Source organism: Nymphalis io, chromosome 20 (genome assembly GCF_905147045.1).
Source record: "Nymphalis io chromosome 20, ilAglIoxx1.1, whole genome shotgun sequence".
In the NCBI taxonomy this organism is placed as follows: domain Eukaryota; kingdom Metazoa; phylum Arthropoda; class Insecta; order Lepidoptera; family Nymphalidae; genus Nymphalis; species Nymphalis io.
In genome coordinates this window covers 975681-999199 of record NC_065907.1, presented here as the reverse complement: position 1 = coordinate 999199, position 23519 = coordinate 975681, and the positions used below count along the sequence as shown (strand labels likewise).

The 23519-nt window shown below is 33.7% G+C and overlaps 1 protein-coding gene across 1 annotated transcript; it reads left to right on the top strand.

The window, feature by feature from the left end:
- The first annotated feature begins 14708 nt into the window (after positions 1 to 14708).
- LOC126776510 (Bardet-Biedl syndrome 5 protein homolog) lies at positions 14709 to 23441 on the top strand. The gene is made up of 7 exons (XM_050499095.1): positions 14709 to 14773; positions 18003 to 18151; positions 19273 to 19450; positions 19783 to 19873; positions 20854 to 21000; positions 22032 to 22223; positions 23223 to 23441. The coding sequence occupies exons 1-7, from the start codon at positions 14709 to 14711 to the stop codon at positions 23439 to 23441; spliced, it is 1041 nt and encodes a 346-aa protein (XP_050355052.1).
- Positions 23442 to 23519: the final 78 nt, after the last annotated feature.

Here is a 23519-nt window from a genome sequence, read left to right as displayed (position 1 = left end):
TGCGGTTTCTTTATTTTATTGATAAATATCAAAGAACAAAAAAACTACTTTTAACTTGACAAAAAACAACTCCTTAAAATTTAAAATAATTTCTAATTTTACTTCCATATATATGTATACCATACCATTGATAAACTCTGTTATAATCCAATAATTTCCAAAAGGAACATTTAAATAAAACATAAAACTATTCTTCAAATATAACTTTGATTAACCGAAAACAGCTAGAGCGTTACATTTTCAGGAGTTCATCGTTACGGACAGCCCGCGATAAAATTTTAAGACAACTCTCACAAAAGCTCTCTTAACTCAAGCTGCGAACGTGTATTTTTTTAGTTTTCGTACACTTTAAACTATATTTATTTAATTTGAATTTATACTTGTTACTTGATTTTAGAATGTTTCTGTTTAGTTGTCATGAAAATAGTTATCTAATATTTTTTATTATAAATTTATATTTTATTATTTTTAGGATTAGAGTTATTTATCTAAATGAGTAAAAACTAATGTTTGTTTGTGTGTCATCTATGCCTTACTAAACCGATAGTGATGAATTTTTTTAAAATGTTCATGGCGGTTTTTTTGTTGTTGTATAATTGTCCCTCATCATACCCGTGAATACCCGTGAATCTTACCCGTTGATCGTGGGTTCAAGCCCGGGCAAGCACCACTGATTTTTCATGTGTTTATATATATTCTACCAACCCGCATTGGAGCAGCGTGGTGGAATAAGCTCTAAACCTTCTCCTCAAAAGAGAGAGTTTATCCCAGAGGCTTTATCCCAGCAGTGGGACATTAACAGGCTGTTACTATAAATCAGGTCAAAAAACTAATACACATGAGAATTGTTCATATAAATGGTTTTATTTATAAACGTTGTTTGGCGGGTGATTATTTAACCAAAGCTGTGTCTTCTTCTTTCGAATGTCAAATCAATGATGACAGAAAGAGAGAAATACAGTGTTTCACTAAACAGCCGCTCAGTTTATAAGTAATAAACAATATAGCAAGTCGATAATGTGTTGTCAACCTATTATACAAACGAATCCTAATTTAATATTTATGTAAATAACCTCTTCTTATGAGTTAAAACAATTTTAACTTATAAGATAAATTAAACGCTAAAGGTGACATCGATTTGACAGTTAGATTCTATCAAGAAGAATCAGCGCAAGAAACTCGTTAGTTACTCGTTTTCATCAATATAAATAAAATTACGGGTGGTAGGGCTTTGTGCAAGCTCGTCTGGGTAGGTACCACCTACTCATCAGATTTTCTACCGCAAAACAGCAGTACTCGGTATTGTTGTATTCCGGTTTGAACGGTGAGTGATTGGTGGCGCATTGGCGATTACAATGCCAATATCTATGGGCGTTTGTGACCACATACCATCAGGTGGCCCATATGCTGGTGCGCCTACCTATACTAAACAAAAATCTTATATAATTAAATTTATAAATATTGGAGTTGCGTGGTGGAATAAACAAGAGACCCTAGTGGGATAATGACAATGGAATATTTACAGTTGGTTTACTTAATAATGACAATGGATATTTATAGTTAGTTTACTTGGCACATGTGAAAGTGCTAGTGGGACTTTTATGGAGAATCCAGTACCTTATTTAAGGATGTATTTCTTTAAAAATTGACATAATTTACCTATATATCTGGTTTTTATAAAATGATTTTCTCTATTAAAAAACAATCAATATTATTTCGAAAATAAATGATAATATTGTAGATATATAAAGGAAAATAAATTAAATTTATAAAGGATTCTCATCTTGTTAAAAACATTCCGACGGTATGCTCGGATTCCATGATTATAAATAAAAAAATACCCAAAAGGGCTCTTTTTTGTTGAATGAAAACAGTTTCAATATCTGTAGCGCTATCCCAATGTAATATGAATGAATGAATTCGTTATTTACAAAGAAAATTATATATTAATATGTGAAAGTTGAGAATCCTGTACATTTTTTTTTATTATTTTTATAAAATAATGGTACTAAAACTAATTGAATTGTATATAGTGAATTTTTGAAAGTAATCAAATGGTATCCATAATAAGGGCCATACCATCGGCCACACACAGGTCAGAGTCTGGAAGTTGACCGTGTTTGCATTCCATCCGACCAGCAGAAAGTGCTCACAACTAGAAAAGAGTTTATGATCTTCAAACAGCTGTACAGATTTTCACCTTTCAAATTACCTATCAAACAAAAAAAACTAAATCAAAATCGTTCAACCATTTAGAAGCTACGATGCCACAGACAGGTACACGTTAAACTTACACCACCCTTTTCGCATAGGGAGTAAAAAGTGCCCGCTTACCACAAGAATGTATCTTGATTGTTCTTTGTGTCTACCATTTATATGTATGTTATTTTAATACCCTACTAAACTTTAGCAATTATTTTATTAACTTATCACTTGGTGGGAGAGCTTTGTAAAAGCTCGTTTTGTTATGTACCACCCAGTTATCTCATGTTCTAACAACAATTAGTATTGTTGTGTTACGTCCCTTAGGATGGGTAAGTAGGCCAATTTATCTAGAGGCACAAGGGACGTATCTTAATTCCCAAGGTTTTTGGCGCAATGATTTATGGAATGGTTAATATTTCACACTCCGCCAATGTTTTAGGGCGGTGGTAACCACTTACCATCCGGTGGCACAGTCGGTCAAAAACTTTAGAACGTCTTTATTTATATTATTTTAATTCTATACCCAACTTTTATAAACTTTTCTTTCACCTGCACAAGTGAGCCTGGAAGAAATTTAAAGAATAAACGTTATAATCAAGTTAGGTCATCAATCACCGCGCCATCTGTCGGACTGCGGAGGTAGCACTGTTTGGCTTTACTCATAGTCAAGTGTAACAAATTTTAAATTTATTATAACAGTCCATAGAACTACGTTAACATACTTAACTTACTTAAGACAAAATCAATCGAAATCAAGCAAATATTTTACAAGAATTTTTGAAACATAATTGTTCAATTTTAATTCAAAATACGAAAGACCTAACTAGAAGGCATTTTTGTCTCCTTAATACTAATTTTAATCCTGGAATAAAATCAGCGATTACCAACTTTACAGTTTTCTATCATTTATTTAATCTTGTATATATATCTTGTTCCCATCTGCTTTGCCTGCGTTAGGGGTAGAGGTATTAGATGTCATTTCATGTATCCTTCCTTATTCCTTTTATGAGTACAAAACGTGAAAGAGTAACGAACGAAAACCTCCCTATCGCATGTATAATATTAATTAGTAGGGATAGATAATTAAAAGGTCAGCGTGTGTCATCAGTTTCTTGCCGTTCCGTTTCGGTAAAATCTACATTTCCAACCGGTGAGCTATGTTTCATGATTATCTAAAATGATGATTTAAAAGTATCTAGAAAAGCTACTGAAATAAAGTATAAGTTTCATTTTTCCGTGAATAAAATCCAGCTGAGATGGCCCAGTGATTAGAACGCGTGAATCTTAACCGATGATCGTGGGGTCAAGCCCGGGCAAGCACCACTGAATTTTTAACGTGCTTAATTTGTGTTTATAATTTATCTCGTGCTTGACGGTGAAGGAAAACATCGTGAGGAAACCTGAAGTGTCAAATTTCACTGAAATTCTTCCACATGTGTATTCCACCAACCCGCATTGGCGCAGCGTGGTGGAATAAGCTCCAATGCTTCTCCTCAAAAAAAGATAGGAGCCCTTAACCCAGCAGTGGGACATTCACAGGCTGTTGCTATACTGTACTATATGAATAAAATGGATGTAATTTATATCTTACTGGCTTAGCCGGCTTGTATTGCAATACTCCTTCAAATATTTTTATATACAATTACGACTTCTACATCTATTACCGATTAATGGTTTATATCAAACACTGATATTTCATGCTAATCAGTCAACTCTAATAGTCATTGGCAAGGCAGTGCTAATAAGGAATCTCTATAATCACGTACACTGCTTTTAGGTATTAGATAAAATCTGTGGGTATTACTTGGTAAGGCTTTGTGCAAGCCCGTCTGGATGGTTACCACTCACTGATCAGAAATTCTACTGCCGAACAACACAAGATACATAAAGTCTTAGTTTCCAACGTTGGTGGCCCGTTAGCGATATAAGGACCGCCAATGTATTACGGGCAGCGGTGACTACAAGCAAAAGAGGCAACATAATTTATAGATAACAAACAATGTCTACTTAAAAAACGTATACCTTTCTGTAGAGAACACGTCAATACATCATCGTTAAAATAACGAAAGTCAAAATAACAGAAACTAAAACAACAAACGCCCTACACATAGATCCCTCGGGGCGAACGATATTTACGTTACCGGAGTAACTTTTGTTGCTAAATATATTCACCTAATTGATTATTCCACTGTTTTCTAGAACATTCCCGCTTCAAATTCGTTGCTTTGTAACAAATGAATTATATTTATCTGTTGGTAGCTTCATGTCGAATACTTGATAACATTAAAAAATATATATCGTACTAGCTGCTTGAGGAATGTTTTTTTTCGAAGATTATCTTTTTTTACCTTAAATTAATTCTAGCTAAAGATCCAGTGTTTTATGTATATCAAGTAATTTTAAACGCCCGCATGTTAAGAGGGGAGAGGTATTCGGTGTGAGAAAGTCCATCTTTGGGTATCAAGCTTACTTTATAACAAATTTCATCAAAATCGATTTAGTGATTTATCCTTGAAAGCGTTGCATACAAATAAGAGTGCCTTTCGCATTCATAACATTTGTATAAAAATAACTAATTCATTACATGCAAGAGCATGTAATGGACTGGACTGGAAAATATTTCCAGTCGTGGTTTTTCAGAGTTTAAGTTGGGTACTGTCCTTTTCTGTACCCCTGACAACATATATGCAAAATTTCATGATGATCTGTTGATTATTTAATACATAAAAGCCTAATAAATAAACAAACATCATTTACAATATTAGTTTCGATTAGAATGTTTTATTAACACTACAGACAAACTTGTAAACAAGTTAGATTACTAAATAACAAACGCCCGCTGGTTCAGACCGGATGAGTTCATCGCCACGAAGTTCCTAAAACAAAAACAGGTTTTTTACTCAAACTTTGTCCGGAGAATAGTGTGGTTTTAACTAATTTACATTTTAAGCTTGTCCATACTAATACATGAGGGATTTTATTAAATGCCAAATTGAAAAAACAGAAAGGCTTTTCTTAAAGAGAATTTGAAAATGATAAGCGACATTGACCATAATAAATATAACAATTAATGTATATAGTCATCAAAATAGTATATAACCTTAAGTAAATATTATACGCATAACTGACGAAGTGGGTTACAGAATAGCACTGCTGAAACGATATACATAAAAGTATATGTAAAAGTATATACATAAAACTATATAATAAGATGCTGCACGTTTCGGTGAAAGTAATTATATATATAATACATAAGTCACTGACTCATCACGAGATATCTGAAACTATAGATCCGATCCGCCCACCTGATAGCAAATGGTCACTATCACCCAAAGACATTGACTGCAAGAAATATTAACCATTCCTTATATCGTCAATGCGCGAACAACGTTGACACTAAGATATCTCTTGTGCCTGTAGTTTTACTCGGTAACTCACCCTTCAAACACAAAAGTACTAAGCATTGCTTGATAGTAGAATTTGTGATAAGTCATTTTAATCTTCCCAGACGGGCTAGCACAAATCTGTACCAATAACTTTATTTAGCTAAACATATTTCTCAGCGTATTTTAACAAAATTTACAAATATTCTCAAGAAAAAAAAATCACGCAACGTTACAAGTTAAAAAGCAAAGCGGTTTTAATTCGGCAAACAAAAGAATATTTCGTATCTTAAAATAATTTCTCGAAATGTTCGAGGCGGTTTCTCCAACAATTGCCTAAAGAGCTCTGTAATGTCAAACAATAATTCCTTTGTGTAAGAAGAGTAAATAAAATTTGTATAAACGACGAAATTATTGAAGAGAATAATTTTGTTTAGGCGGTTTTTTTTACACGCTTAAAACTTAACCGGCGATTGTTTAGTCAACAGGAGTAGAAATACATAAACTTTGCTCTTGGTTTGACATGACGTCATTCTTTGATATAAGAAATAATCTATGGTATTCTTTATGGAGTCGTGAATTTTAGTAAATATATGTAGCTTAATAGAATAGTGTTATATTATAAGTAAATATATAAATATCAACACAATTCTTAGGCATGTTGTGTTCTCCTATAATTGTAATACATTTATTCGTTTTCTTAAAACTTGTATATTTATATTTTTATATGTACTTCTGTTGGAGTTCCATCTAAATAAATAAATGAACGTATAATGAAGAGCTGTATGTAGTACGTATTATAGCAAAGCCATTAGAAAATCGCTTGGAATATGTAAATCCAAGCCTGTTTATCTTTATCCACGCTTATTTATATTAACTAACTAAAACAGTAATAATGATAATAATAAATACAGCCGCAATCTACATAAAACAACTAAGAAAAACAACGTATTCATAGAAAACGCACAACCATAATAATAAAAATAACATGTGATGGAAAATAGGTATATATTAATATCCAAACATATTAGCCGTTCAAATAAATATGTATATTTCCTTTTAAAGTCATAACTTAGTTACTTTGCAAGTAAACCCCAACTTACAAACAACAGTTAGAATCATAATTTAGAAAAAAAACAGAGCCCCCAATCCCCTAATAATAGAAGTTACACCTCGCCAGATGTCGGCCATTGGGCTTTGCAGTGGTTTTATTAAAAAAAAAACTTGCCTTCAACTTAAACAGAATTGTGATTGTAGCGTCACTGTATTTGATATTTTTACTAATTGAATTTACATAACCGAATATTTAATAGATATATTTATATGACGATGAAATGATTATTTATATTGGTATATATTTACAAAAGAAAAGTAGTATATGTAGTATATCAGTTGTCTGGTTTCCATAGTACAAGCTCTGCTTAGTTTAGGATCAGATGGCCATGTGTGAATAATGTACCAGGATATTATTATAATTATTTAATTCAATTTATTTAATCACATTATAAAGCAATCAAAATATAATACATGACGATAAGGAAACTACGAGGGTAACGATTCACAAAAACTTTGAAAAACACCATCCGAGAAGCTCAGTGGTTAGAGCACATTATTCCATACCATTATTATTATATTAATCCTAACTGATAATTATGGGTCAAGGAGGAGGATCAAGTCCATACAATTACTACTAAATTTTAATGTGCTTGATTTGTGTTTCTTGTGCTTGGTGCGTAAAGGATAACGTCCTACGGGAACCTGCATGGGTCGAATTAAAGTCTCCCACAAATGTACATATGTATTCATCGACCCGCATTGAAGCAACGTGGTGGAATAAGCTCTGAAGTCTTTTCATCAGAATGAGAGTAACAGTACATAAAAAATACCGCGTTCGTTTTTATATTAAATTTAAAAAATCCCAAAAATATTGGGACACCTTTTAGATAATACCTATATTGGATACAACCGATTTTGATAAAACCTAAACCAGCAGGAACTCTGGTATTGCAGATATCCGTGACCACTCTCCAGCAGGTGAGCCTGTAGGAGGTATACAAAAACCCAGACACAATGGTATCTGTATCTTAATTCCCAAAGTGGCTGGCGCATGAAAGATGTAAGGGATGTCTAAGGGCAGCGATGACCACTTACCATCAAATGACCCATGGTCACTCTGTATTTCAAATCAAATTAAAATATATAATACTTACAAACTCAGGACCGCTCGCTTGTATTATGTGAAGGTGAATTGTGCGTATTGAGAGTTAAAAATCGACTCTTGTTTTTATTCGCTTCATAAACCCCTAATGTTATTTATAGCTGCAATAAATGGGGAATATAAAAACAACGCCTGGCAACCATTTTCATTCGCTATGTTCAAGAGTAAAGTGGTAATGTATTGGGTGTTTAGTATTCAGTTAAGGAATGATTAATCTTAGTGTTTAGCATTGTTTATTCTGGTCATCTTGTTGACCATAACACAAAAATTCAAAATTATTGTTTAACTGATAAGGGGTATGAAATGGTAGGTAAGAAAGAAGCCCACATCGCCCGGTACCCTAAGGGTATTTCATGAGCATCAAAGAGCTGTTATTTATTTTTTAAAAACCACCAATTCACCCAGTCTATTGATAGATTACCAATGCTTTTGATTTAAGGGGCGAGTGAGCCAGTGTAATTACAATCACAGGGGACTTAAATTCCTAGTCCCTAAGATTGGTGGGGCATTTTTAATCTAAACAATGTTTAATATTTCCTACAATGTGTATTTGCCGTGGTGATCATTTTGTGGCCCGTGTGGCCTATGTAATATAAATAAATACATATATTTATTCAATACTAGAATTATGTAAATATTCTGTTATATCTATCGTATTTTATGATTTACGTTTCACGTGAATTGGATTGTTAGTGAATCCGTGACATCGGAAAGTAAACACTTAATCATAATATTTATATGTAAAGTTTGATTTTCAAACCACAACTCCCTTCACGTGTACATTATGGTATGCATCATCGTGGTTTATTCAGTTTGTCTATAACCTAGCTAGCCGCCATCAGCCCATAGTCCAATCGATAGAACTAGTAAAAATTTAAGTGAAGTTAAGTAAAGTAACAGCCTGTAAATGTCCCACTGCTGGGCTAAGGCCTCCACTCCCTTTTTGAGGAGAAGGTTTGGAGCTTATTCCACCACGCTGTTCCAATGCGGTTTGGTGGAATATATATGTGGCAGAATTTCGGTGAAATTAGACACATGCAGGTTTCCTGGATGTGTCTAATTTCATGTGCAGGAAACCTGCATGTGTCTCATGATATTTTTCTTCACCGTCAAGCACGAGATGAATTATATACACATATTGAGGACATGAAATTTCAGTGGTGCATTCCTGGGTTTGAACCCACGATCATCGGTTAAGATTCACGCGTTTTTACCACTAGGCCATCTCGGCTAGAACTAAACTAAACTAAACTAAACGTGTAAACCCTTAAAATAAAATTAAAGTAACAGCCCCATTGCTGGGATACTGGAAGGATCGGATTGGAAAATATGTCACATACTCGAGCATAAGAAAGCAGTAGTATGCGTGTCCGGCGAAATTAGACGATGCTCCCTTTGTTCGGCTTTTGTAATCCTTTTACCATTTGATCGGTAAATTTAGGTAAACTTTAAAAAATGAGTTTTAAAACATTTAAATAAAAATTACGTTTTATTTTTCTACCACGTCCCTTATAAGGGTCTGTCCGGCTATATATAAGACCTGGCAACCCTTTTCGAGCATAATAACTCGGCGCAGTTAGCAAGACTCCGTTGAGAGTTTGAAGTCAGAAATCGGTCAGGAGGACATCATCATTTTGAACTCTAAAAATGTACTTTCCCAACGCAAATTTTCGTTAATACATTTTAATTGAATAATTTAAAGCATCTGTCCTCTTTTACCTACTTCAAAACTCATCTAAGTTAATTACTCAAGTCAATTATGAACTTACAAAGCGTATTACAAATTCGTTCATCGTTAAATGGTCTTTATGGTATACGAAATAAGGGTTATTGCGATTGCAATTAGAATAAACAAATTTTAAAGTAATAGAAAGCAATCTCTAAATCCAAAAATTCTTTTGAACCGAATATTATGTTCAACGGAATCCGAAGTGATTAAATGAAATCGTGAAATTAAATTTTTTAGTGCTTCGATGATCGGGTAACCCGTCATTTCGAATGTGTTTTATGAATATTTTATGTATTTCAAAACAAGAATATTAATTTTATAGTCATTTTTTTATTATTATTAATTGTTTTTTACAATGTTGATATAATTATATATAAAAGTAATATTAGAAGACCTATAAAAAGTAGGCAATCACCTAAATAATTATGTTGATTTTTGGTTTTATATTGTGTATATTTCTTCTACTATTTGCGTTGACAAATAAATAAACAAATAAACACCCTTCAGTTCACTTGTTACAACATGGTATTTATTAAAGCCATCGTTAATGACATCATCATTAGCCAATCACAATTTACAGCTGGACTCTAAGGTCTAAGGTTAGCTAAGCCTCTCCCGAGATGCATCTTCTTCACGTGTCAAAGTATACGAAAAATACTTGTTTTGAAGGTAAGCGTGAATCCCATTTGCTCATGTTAAACGTAAGGCTTGTGTTAAAAAATGGCTACGGCAATAATCCGTGAAGTCAGGATCGAATCCTCGGCTTAAGATCACAGGGCGGCCCGAACGGATTGTTAAAGGCTCTATACATGTATTTCTTTATGCTGATAGAATAAATAAATATTATCCTGGGACATTATTCACACACGGCCATCTGAACCCAAATTAAGCAGAGCTTGTATAAATAATAATAATTAATAATAATTTAACTATGAAAACCAGACAACTGATATACTACTTTTCTTTTTTAAATACATACTTATATAGATAATTACACCCACCTTCGGCGTGAAAGTATCTACCAACCACGCCTACCGGCCCGTCAAACATACGTTTCAATAATCATATACTCGTATGTTGGTAGGTAAAATACTAAGGCCATAGAGTAATAGATAAAACTAATAAAGACATGCAACAGGGACATGCTGACATTCTTGCCACCAATCCACGCAGTTATGTTTTGTACATAACTATTTTTTAATTTGAATTGTAAATAATCACTAAATTTCTCAATGTAAATAACTTTTATGTAAATAACTATTGTAATATCAGAATATGGAGTAAATAATCGAGTAATAAAATGTATCTTTTCAGGACCTGCTGAAGATTTTGAACCATTTATCTAACTTTGTCCTCAAAAAGGAGTTTCCGCTTTTTACTTATATAGAATTAAGATATTTTAATATTTAATTCAAGAGTTTAGCTATCATTGGAATCTTTAATGACATCTTCATCATTGATTGGGAATGTTGAGTACTAGCTGTCTTCCTCGAAAGGATGTTTTTTTATAGTATAGGTTGACGGATGAGAATATGTTAAGTGGTCTCCATCGCATATAGACATTGGCATTGTAAGAAATGTTAAGCATCACTTACATCACCAATGCGCCACCAACCTTGGTAACTAAAATGTTATGCCCCTTGTACCTGTAATTACACTGGCTCACTCACCTTCAAACCGGAACACAATAATAACAAGTACTGCTGTTTTACGGTAGAATATCTGATGAGTGGGTGATACCTACCCAGACGGGCTTGCGCAAAGCCCTACCAGTACCTCGTTTTTATATGGATTGTATTAATTTTTTGTTATTATATTTTTCTTTTATATATATATATATACTGTATTCTAGCACCACTCAAGCACCACTGAATTTTCATGTGCTTAATTTGTGATTATAATTCATCTCGTGCTTGACGGTGAAGGAAAACATCGTGAGGAAACCTGCATGTGTCTAATTTCATTGCAATTATGCCACATGTGTATTCTACCAACCCGCATTGGAGCAGCGTGGTGGAATAAGCTCCAAACCTTCTCCTCAAAAGGGAGAGGAGGCCTTAGCCCAGCAGTGGGACATTAACAGGCTGTTACTGTACTGTATTCTATATAAAGAAATATTATTGTTATTGTTTAGTTTTAACCAAAACATTGGGTGTGTAAATGGAATATCTTCCGAGCAACCGTTTATACGTGCGAGATTGTAACTGACATTTGTTACCTGAATGTAATATTGTTAATACTTTGCGGTAATATTTTTTTACTAGTATCGGAACTTACAAACCCCAACTTATTACTAGAAGTACTTTCATTTAATCATCTCTTTTCAGGTCACTTCCACGATGGTACTGTTGATTATATCTGAGTATCATTGATATCTATACTATGAGCAGTTTGCATTTAAAACGTTAAATGTGTTATACACACATTTAACGTTCGTTTTAATAGTGACCATCAAGTTTATGGAGTTCGTAACATAAACGCTTTAAGTAACATACGAGTATATAAAACCGGCCCGCAGGTTATTTCTTGTCATACCTTTATTTATATAGTAAAGTACACATTCTTTTTGGTTTTACATTAAAATACATACATACAAATATGTATGAAGTAATACTTTTACATATTATACTATTAATTTAAAGGTAAAGAAATTTAGAGGTTAATTGATTTTCGTTTTGTTTTTTTTTTTGTTTGAATGCTTTTGTCTCAGGAACTACCAGGCCAATTTGGAGAACAGTTATGATTAACGTAACCGAAAGTGCACGAATAATATTGTATTAAAAAAATACATTACTATTATAGACTTATAAATATACCAAAATCGTTTTTAGACTATAATTCATAGTGAAAAAGATGTTTACAGTAGTAGTAGTAACAGCCTGTTAATGTCCCACTGCTGGGCTAAGGCCTCCTCTCCCTTTTGAGGAGAAGGTCTCCATTTTGTCCATTTTGTTCTTCACGAATGTTTACAGAGGTCTCCATTTTTAAAATAGTATTATTCATTTAGTTATTGAATTTCTAAAGCGATTGAACAGTCCCTTACTATTTAGATCGATTGAATAGAGGGGGACTGATTATAAAATTTAATTTTATACATATTTAATTTTATTTTAAGCAAAAGACTACGTTACAATCTGGTCAAACATCTCCAAGGATCCCCAAGATATCCAAATATATCTTCCAAATAAAAAAGAGTTTTGGGATTAAACAACGCACAGAAAACAAATAATATATATATACGTTCTGGCCACAATGTCACTAAACTTCAAATAATATTCTGAAACACAACACATACAATATAATATTATAATTCGGACGGCAATACTTTGTAGTTAAACTGAAGCGGTCGGATCTCAGGCAAATTAAGATTATTTCTGCGTAATCAAGAAAAAAGGGGATTATTTTCTAACATAATTATAACAGCATTTGGTGAAACGTACTGGAAGCTTTTTTTTGTTGTAGGTTGGCGGCCGAGCAAATGGGCCAACTGATGAAAAGTAATCACCACTGGCCATAGACATTGGCGCTGTTAGAAATATGAAATATTTCATACATCGCTAATACGCCACCACACACGTAGTTACACTGACTCACTCATCCTTCGCACCGGAACGCAACAATACTAAGTATTGCTGCTAAGCGGTAATATCTAATAAAAGGATGGTACCTACCCCTAAAGCCGAGATGGCCTAGTGGTAAGAACGCGTGAATCTTAACCGATGATCGTGGGTTCAAACCCGGGCAAGCACCACTGAATTTTCATGTGCTTAATTTGTGTTTATAATTCATCTCGTGCTCACCTGCATGTGTCTAATTTCATTGAAATTCTGCCACATGTGTATTCTACCAACCCGCATTGGAGCAGCGTGGTGGAATAAGCTCCAAACCTTCTCCTCAAAAAGAGGAGAGGAGGCCTTTAGCCCAGCAGTGGGACATTCACAGGCTGTTACTACCTACCCCTACCTACCTTGCATAAAGCCCTACCACCTATTAAAGGGTTGAGCGTATTGAGTGCTTGTTTTTTACCGCATTCTTTTAATTGCACAGACTATGAAAACGTCTGATCTATGTTGGGTAGGCTAATATACACAATAGAAATTTTGTTTAAAACAATTAGGAAATTATTCGTTTAAAATATAAGTGGTCGAAAAGTTAGTTACAAGATTTTAAAATAATGTTATCGATAAAGGGAATTAGTGTAAACTATTTAACACTGACAATAATTTTGGTCTATTTGCTGAAAGTCATCAAGCATTAGGTTGAATAGAAAACTTCGTTAGTCATTAATTAATAATTCCTAAAGAAAATACGTCAAACCAATTTTCGTTTGACTAAAACGTCAAAATAACGATTAATTTTATTAAAACTTAAACGACAAAAGAGACAAATCCGATAATATTGGGCTTTTAAGATGTTTTCAACGATTAGTAACTTGTCGTTTACACTTAAACACTTTTAAAATTGACAGCACTGCCATAACGAAGTTATTGGCACTAAGCGAGCGGCCATCTTGCCTGTTTACGCGCGAAAAACTATAGACAAATATTTTAGATTGTCATATTTTAAGAGCACCCTACACAATATTTGATTACATTATTTTGAAATAAGAAATAAACAAAAACTCATATTTATATTAACATATTTTTTTAATAATTAATAATTAAATTGAATTAAAAAAAACAACTTTAATAAATTTGTCTGCTTGCAATCATCGCGTGATAATCTCTAGATGAGTTTGTTTTTTTTTTTGGATAGACGCATACAAGGAAACTTTTCATTCCATATGTAAAATATACCGACAGTGATGAGCTTTTATATATTTATTCCATTGAGTTATTCGTTTCATGGTTCTTAAAAATGGCCACGTGACGTAACCATTGTGTGCATTTCACAATATTATACCACTAAGCGTTGAGGTAAATAAGAATGTATATTGTTTACACAAATGATGGAAGTTTTGTAAATGTTGCGAAGAAATAAAATTGTGTAGTTTGTCTTTTTAGCAATCAAGTTGTCATTTTAAAACAAGCTGTAGACTGTACTGTAATTGTAGCTGAATCGTTTTAATGCAACAGCGCTGTATTTGCTTTATTATCCAACGCCGCGTTACCATAGATACAGAAATAAAAACACCAAAACCGATATCTTTTATGAAACACAATATATGTATAAAATGTCGAAAGCTAAAAAAGGCGTTGTGTGGGAAGACCGTGAAGTGTTATTTGATCTACCTTTTGAGTGAGATATTGTTTATTTGCTATGAACTATGACCGTGGTTTTGTTTGTGTGGAGCATGGAGATAGAAAATTTTGCTTGCACTACTATGTTTATTTTCCTTTTTATACCGTGTATTGTACAGTTACATTCAGTTGAGTGCAAAATATTCTGCTATTTTCACGTACAATAGAGTATTTTAGTATTAAAATGAAAATTGTATAAGTACATTCATCGTTCTCATTTTCATTCAAATCCATTCAGTGAATCCAATCCAAATGATTAGCCATTAATTCGAGATGGTAGTATATAATTTAATATAATATGTTTACTAACAATCGTTGTGAATCCTCTTGACATTGGCAGAATATTTTTCGCCTTCCCCAATTAAAAATATACGCCATAAAAGAAAATATATGTAAGGCTAATATTTAAAATAATGTACAGACAGATACCATTATTATTTATTATATAAATTATATCTTGTTACAGTATTGTATTGTTTTGTTATATCTCTTGTTAAACTTAACCTAACCTTTCACTATGGCCGTAAATAGAGAGGGCTATTTCTATTTACCCCTGACCCACAAATACTGCTGGCTGTTATTGTAATAATTCCTCAAAAAAAAATCAAACATACTTAACCTTAAACCTTAAATTCTGAGCTAAGCCCTCCCTTTGAGGAGACGGTTAGGAGCTTAAACCACCTCACTGCGCTAATGCGGATTGGTGGACCTATGGACAATATTCAAATCAGCCTAGAAATAATTGTCATTATATTTAACTATATATAGACTATAGAAACAGCCTGTGAATGCCACACTGCTGTGCTAAGGCCTCCTCTCATTTTTGAGGAGAAGGTTTAGAGCTTATTCTACCACGCTGCTCCAATGCGGGTTGGCGCAATACACTTGTGGCAGAATTTCAATGAAATTAGACACATGCAGGTTTCCTCACGATGTTTTCCTTCACCGTCAAGCACGAGATGATTTATAAATACAAATTAAGCACATGAAAATTCAGTGGTGCCGGGTTTGAACCCACGATCATCAGTTAAGATTCATGCGTTCTAACCACTGGACCATCTCAGTTATATATATTTAACTATGTCATATATTTTTTTCTTTTTTTAACTTTTTTTTAGTCGTTGGAGCTGTTTTCGATATATATAAAAACTCATTTAATATTATACTTTTTTTTTAAAACAGAATTATAAAAATCTAATTATTTTACAACTGTCAATGGTATATAAGTTCTGAAAAACAGGAAGTATATTGAGCACATAAATTTGCACATTAGTCTATATTTACGTATGACTAAACAACGAATGTGATATTACCAATATTATGCTTACATTCGTTATTTTGTTATTCGTTGTTGTTATTGTAAAATAACCGTCAAATTACCTTTAAAACAACTTGTTTATTTAATAAATGTACTAAAACTAATACAAATATATTTATTCAATAGTATCGTAACCAGAATCGAAAGTACAAAAATTATTTTATTATTATTTAATTAAAAATATGTAGGCGGAGTGGCAAATACGCAGCCTTATGGTAAATCCCGCTTAAGGACACCATCGCCTAGAGACATTAACGATGTTAGTAATAATAACTTATCGCCTTATGGAATAAGCCCCAAACCTTCTCCTCAAAAAGGGAGAGGAGGCCTTAGCCCAGCAGTGGGACATTCACAGGCCGTTACGCCTATTCATGGAATGCATGCAGAATGCGTCGCTCCGGCCCCTTTTATTAAAATCATATAATGTGGGTGTGCAATAGTTTGCTCGCTGCATCATCATTAAACTAAGCTAAGCTATTATTGAAAATGTGCTTATTTTTATTAATACATCATATACAAAGGAACAGATTATTGAATTAATAATATTATTGATGTTATTTAAATAGACGTTAAGTTGTTTTTATTTCGTATAATTACTTTGTGTTTTGCTTGTACGGGGGTGAAATAGCTAATCTGATTACTACACTCCAAGGAAAAATTAAAATATTGAAAAAAAAGACATACCCTTATAAAGCGAATGCGTCACCTAACTTGGGGACTAGATGTTATGTTCATTGTGCCTGTAGTTACACTGGCTCACTTACCCTTCAAACCGCAACACAACAATACTTAGTAAGTTAGCTCTACCACCAAAAAGACCTTTATAACCTCATTACGAAGCAACTTCTGAACCGATTGTGATGAAATTTGATAAAGTAGCCTGTGATATGAATAAGGATATAGGGATATAAATTGCGGGATTACTGAAAATATATTCAGATGAATGAAATCGCAAGAAACTGTTAGTACCTTCATAATTCAAATCTATTCATTTGCATAGAATTTAAAAGTGCAAGTCGCCCTTTTCCTATTTTCTTTTAGCAGAAGGAATAAAGATAAACAAGCCATAGGTCGATCATTTTATGCAAGTGGGACTCACTGGCATTTATCAAAATAGTGCGTTCAATTCATGTTGGTTTTTTTCTTTTCTTGATTGTGTTAAAGCTAAAAATATAGGTCTAAATTTTTTTTTTATTATTCTTTTTGTTTTAAATTTTAAAAAACATGTTGACGCGATAATTTCTGAATGTTGTGCATACTTTTAATTGATATACATATCAGAAGTTGTTTTTTTTATGTGTTGTGTCATCATGTAATATGTATATTATTAATGTGCTTATTAAATAAACAAACAGATTTACATACTCCATGCGATTTTCTAATATTAGCATGGCAATATAATGGAACTGGCTTAGAATTTAGATGCAAGATTTGAGTCTCACATACATACTAGACGAAGTTATATAGAATGTGTATTATTGTTGCTATTAATCTTTAGTCTTTCTTTATTTAACAATTTTTTTATAATATAGGTAGGTGGACAAACATATGGGCCACCTGATGGTTAGTGGTCACCAACGCCCATAGACATTGGAATTGTAAGAAATGTTAACCATCGCTTACATCACCAATGCGCCACCAATTGCGCTTGGGAACTAAGATGTTATATCCCTTCCTTCCTTTCCATTCCTCTAATTACACTGTCTCACTCACCCTTACCTAAACCGGAGTACAATAATACCAAGTACTGCTGTTTCACTATACACAATTTACATATTAATTGTCACTAACATGAGTTACCTGACATAGACCTTATCAAAAATGTTGGGAGAGACCATAGGCAATTGATTACTTTTTAAAAATTTAACATGTTCCTAACAAAATGTTGTAATGAGACATTTTTTTTCAGTTTTTTAAAACTTCGTCCTGGAGAGAAGGTGTTTGACAGAATAGAACCGATAGAAGACACGAAGGGAAACAGTGGCATGAAAGGACGGCTGATAGTCACTAATTTGAGGATCATATGGCATTCTCTGGGCTCTCCAAGGATTAACCTCTGTAATTTTTTTTATTTAATACTGTATCATCAATGCGCATATTGTTTATATTTTACTGGCTAATCGCCCCTGCTTCGTACGGGTTGATACGGGTTGATTGGCGGGATTTATTCGTCCGTAGTGACGTAAGACATTGTTTCGGAGATGAGATCAAGTTCTTTCGTGAGCATCTACGTTGAGGAAAGAGTAACTGTGACAAATTTCAAGTCGATCAATAGTTTCGGATATCTCTTGATGAGTGGTATTCCGCTTATATATAAACATCGATCTTATCATCATCGATATCATCGATGTTATGCAATAAAATATATACATTTACATACATTTGATATAAATTAAAATTCTAAAAAAAAATGCTACGACTAAACACCAGGAATGCTTACCATAATTACACATCACATTTATCCGTAGAAAGTTTAGTTGTACCTTCTTAAATGTGGCGGAATAAATCTGTTTAAGGAATAAGTATAATTAAAGCTAATTTCAAATATAATCAAAATTAATTAAAAAATTCTTTTCAAATATAATCATCTGTTTTATATCTGGTACGTATAATAATGTGTCAAATAAATATAAGGTTTAAGTTGAGGTTTTACGTTGAATGAAACGAATTTCAATGGAAATCCTAAGGTATTCATTCAATTTAAATTGCATTGACTGCGTTTTGAATACCCAAATTCAGTGACAGACTTATAAATGGACTATTCTAGCTAGATTTTCATTATGTTTACTGATTTGTATTCAGTTAATGTCACATTATAAATGTCCTAGTTATATCTTAAGAGACGTGTTACCCGTGCTTTTGGTGTATTTTTTTATAATTTGTTTTTGTTGTCAATAATATACGCAAAATATTTAGAAAATCGAAATTATGGTATTGCTAGAAGGTCCCAGACCAAAATCGGTCTAAGGCCTTCTAGCAATACTAAATAATCTTGTCTATCAAAGTTTGTTTCCCTGGAATTATGGCAAATACTTCAGAGTTTAGTATACTCTACCTATAATGATACTTAGTATACCTAAGTATAATGATAAAATAATATAATGATACCTAGGAATATAATCTGTATTGAGTCCTAATACTTCACTACAAATTAATCAATCTATTTTATTTTTTTCCAGCCATTGGTCTCAACTGTTTTCTATCAACAAACACAAAGATCGTCAACTCCGGTCTAAGAGGCACAACGCAGGCGTTGTATGTGCTAGCTGGCTACAGAACAAATAAATATGAATTTGTTTTCACCAACCTGTCACCGAACTGTGTGAGGCATTACACGTCTGTTGTCGGTGTTCATAAGTAAGTTATAAAAACGCGTTTAGCTCAACACGTGACAGAAGTGACATTCCATTTGGTGCCAAAAACCGAATGAATAAATATGAAACGTTCTGATTTTAAAAGGTACAGACGCTGCACAATAAATCATCATTTCATTTTTAATATATTTGGCTTAATTAAATCTTATATTTTTATTGTTGTCGTGAGTCGTAGTAAAATTTACAAATATTAACATTTTGCTGATATAAATTGAATAAGTGCACCTGGGCACACTCAAATAAAAAAACACATTTGACTTTCATTACTTTTCTCTCTGATTGTAACTATAATAATTTTGTTATTTCTATTTACAGATCATACGCAGTGTCAAGATTATATCGTGATTTAAAACTAAGAGGTGCATTTATACATAATAGACAATTACGAGTGTTGCCACTTGAAAAGGTAATTTAAAATTGTTAATAGAGTTTACCAGTGATGCTAATTGGCCCGTTTAATTCCCTTTGACATTTTGGGGACGATACCACGAATTGTTTTAATTGAAAACGTAAAACGTAACTTGCTCAACTTACTTTTATAAATAATAATTTAATTAAATATGATAGATGAAGAAGCCTATCTATTTAGTATAAAAATATTTCGGGCCGATTTCGGCCACGGCGGCCAATCTCAAGAGAGATTAGCCAACTGCGCAGGACGTATTATAGATTATACAAATGTATGCACTAGTGCACTCTCTATTCCCTCACTCTCATAATCCTGTTGGACGGCAATCCGACACGACCGGAAAGAGTTAAGGCGTAATCTAAGTAGTAATACGGATAACAAATGATAAGTCCACTCAACCGATTTATTATTAATTCTGTGGCCTGGTGCTAAAAGGGCTAAAGTTCACTTTAGAACAAAATGTAAATCACGTCTTGCCACATGCCAAATAATTTAAAATATAATATTTTTTTTTACAAATCGCCATAAGCTTAAAATAGCAATTTGTTTTTATAATACCAACATCATAACGCAATAAGATATATGTTATATTAATCGAGAAATATCAATTCATTGTTTCTGTACTGATTACCAAATTAAGGGTTGTTGATATTGGTCCTTTTAGGAACAGGCCGCAAAGTTGTAATTATATGAGCAGGGATAATTATAGCAATGAGTCGCTATACGTAAGTTGCGTTGACAATATTTCTTACATCGCGGGCGGCGGTGACCATTTGTCATCGGGTGGCCCATTTGATCGTCCACTTTCTTTTATTTTTTATATTAAAAAAAAAAATGTTTCTTACTTACTGTTAACACGACGACTAGCACTAAAGTGAGTGTTGCCAGCTCGACATTTATACTCCATCAAAGTGTGTATCTCGCATACTTCGCCGACATATATAAGAATTTTATAAAATTGATATTATTTCTTTTAGATTAGCCTCAATGAGTCAGGTATTTGGAACCTTTCCAGCGAATCTGGTAACTTGGGAACGATGATAGTTAGCAACGTGAGAATTGTCTGGTATGCAGACATTAACGACGCTTTTAACATATCGATGCCGTATATAACTATTGAAAGTGTAAGTCTTTTTATATATATATGTTATTATATAGCATTTATTATTATAAGGCTTATGTATATTTTCCTGCATATGTATATATTATGTTACCACAAGTTCATTTAATTTGCGTGTCTATCAACTGACGAGCTTAGACCAGATGCAACAGTCCTATTTTAAAATATATTTTGCGGTTGATTTATACCTACTTAGGTAAGAACTTACAGAGCGATTTTCACCCGCGCCCGTCGCAGTGGAGGAACAGCTGTTTTATTTCTAAACTGACGAGGCTGAAGTTCTGTTCGGTTAATGCGGACGTCGCTGTTGCGGTTGCCCGCAAACTTGGCGGGCGATTATCGCAAGACAAGCGGTTTTACAAAATCGCAAAGCGCGAGAGCGAACCCCACCACAACCAGCGTGGTTCCACTAGTTGCCCGCCGGTGCAGCGGGACCCGCAAACAATCGCACACATTGCAAGCGTAAAACGCGTCATGATATGTATTCAATTTTTTTACATACTTATCTGCATTCTACAGAAGCCACGGGCCCGCAACCGCGGCGTTAATTAAAACGACTTCGTGATCACTTGGGCTTATTGACAAAGATTATTAGACTGTATAAAATACCTACGACCTAAGGATATGGAATAGTAGCTTGAGTCAAGCCGCCTAGAGCAGCTAGTATATAATATAATATACTATCCTGGGACATGTTTCATACACGGCCACCTGATCCCAAATTCAGCAGAGCTTGTGCTATGGAAACCAGACATACTACATATACTATGTTTCTTTTGTAAATACATACTTATATAGATAATTACACCCAGATTCAGGACAAACAGAAATGTTCATGCACACAAATATCTGTCCTGGGTGGGAATCGAACCCACAACCTTCGGTGTGAAAGGCAAGTATCCACCAACCACGCAAACCGGCGTTATAAAGTTCTTGATTTTGATGTACAAAAATACTTGTTATATATTGTTAAAAAAGGAGATGCATTCTGATAAAATGCAATACTAATGTTAATACAATCTTGAACATAATCAGATTGCGATCCGAGAGTCAAAATTTGGCGAAGCATTGGTCATCATAATCCGAGCTACATCTGGCGGTTATGTGCTGGGATTCCGAGCTGATCCAAAAGAGAAACTTCGACCGTTACTTACTGAGCTTCAGACATTACACCAAGCGTACACTGACAAGCCAGTGTTTGGTGTTGAAATGAACTGGGGAACTGAGGTAATTTGGCAGAAGTTAATGAATAATGGTTTTATTTATATATTATAATAATAAATAATACGTCGCGAGATAGCAGCACTGAGCGCTTTCTATCGACTGTATCACGGCGAGTGCTCTGAGGAATTATTCTCTCTAATTCCTGCTTCTTAAGTCCACGCGAGCTGATTCTCGATGTCAAAGCCTAACTGTGATATCAATTCCATCGCGCACAAAGAAATTTGGTAACTCCTTTCTTTGTCGCACTTCCAAAAAATGGAATTCCTTGCCAGCTCACGTGTTCCCCTCCTCTTACAACCCGGGTTCCTTCAAACGAGGCGTGAAGAGGAATCTTGCGGGCCGGCAAGGCGGGGACGGCTAGTACAGAACATTCTTCCCGACTGTACTGGCCGTCGTCGCGTTTGGACTCTACTACCACTTACCATCAGGTGGAGTAGAGTCATTTGCCATCCCGGCGCATATAAAAAAAAAATTTAAAGAATATAATGTGTTCCGATTAAAGAAAATAAGCTACTAAACACTACAGTGTAAGCTTTAGTCGTGCTTTGGACGTTCATGTCTCATTTATTCTTTCGTCTATATTTATTTATGCTTTTACACTCTATAATTATTTGCAAAATATGGCTGTCTTAACTGAGCGAATATACAGTGAATTAATATGGTATATCATTAAACAATAACACCCAAACAGCATACTTACGATCAATAGGGCAATAACAATAGGGCACTGATAAGATTCTAAGCCGTAGCAGCTTATTACTTATTGGTTATGCATATATATTAGATAGGTGATAGGATGAAGCAATCTGCAAAATTAAAAAAAGAACGCAAAAACACAACTATTAAATTTCGAATAACCTATAAATATACATTACCCATTGTTTTGTATTTTTAGTTACTGACTTTCAATTTCCATAAGTTACAGAACTTCGTTTAGTGTACCTTAGTAGTAGTGCCGTAAATCTTTAAGAATTATTGTGTAGTAATGGTATTTTTTTCAAGGTCGTCAAGCCATCACATGATTTCATAGAAGAGTTGGAAGAAATCGGCGAACCTCGCGGTGAAATGGGACCAAGCTTATATTTGGCATCACAACAAGCGCATAACAGTCAAGATTCTGACATACAACCTATCTATAGCCCGTACTTAGGCTTAGCAATTGAGCCTTTGAAACATGGCTTTACGTTAAAAAGCCTTTTCGAAGTTCAAACCTCATCTTAAGTTTACATAATACGTATTACAACTGACAAACCAACACTTGGATTTTTTTTATAGAATAGGAAGGCGGACGAGCATATG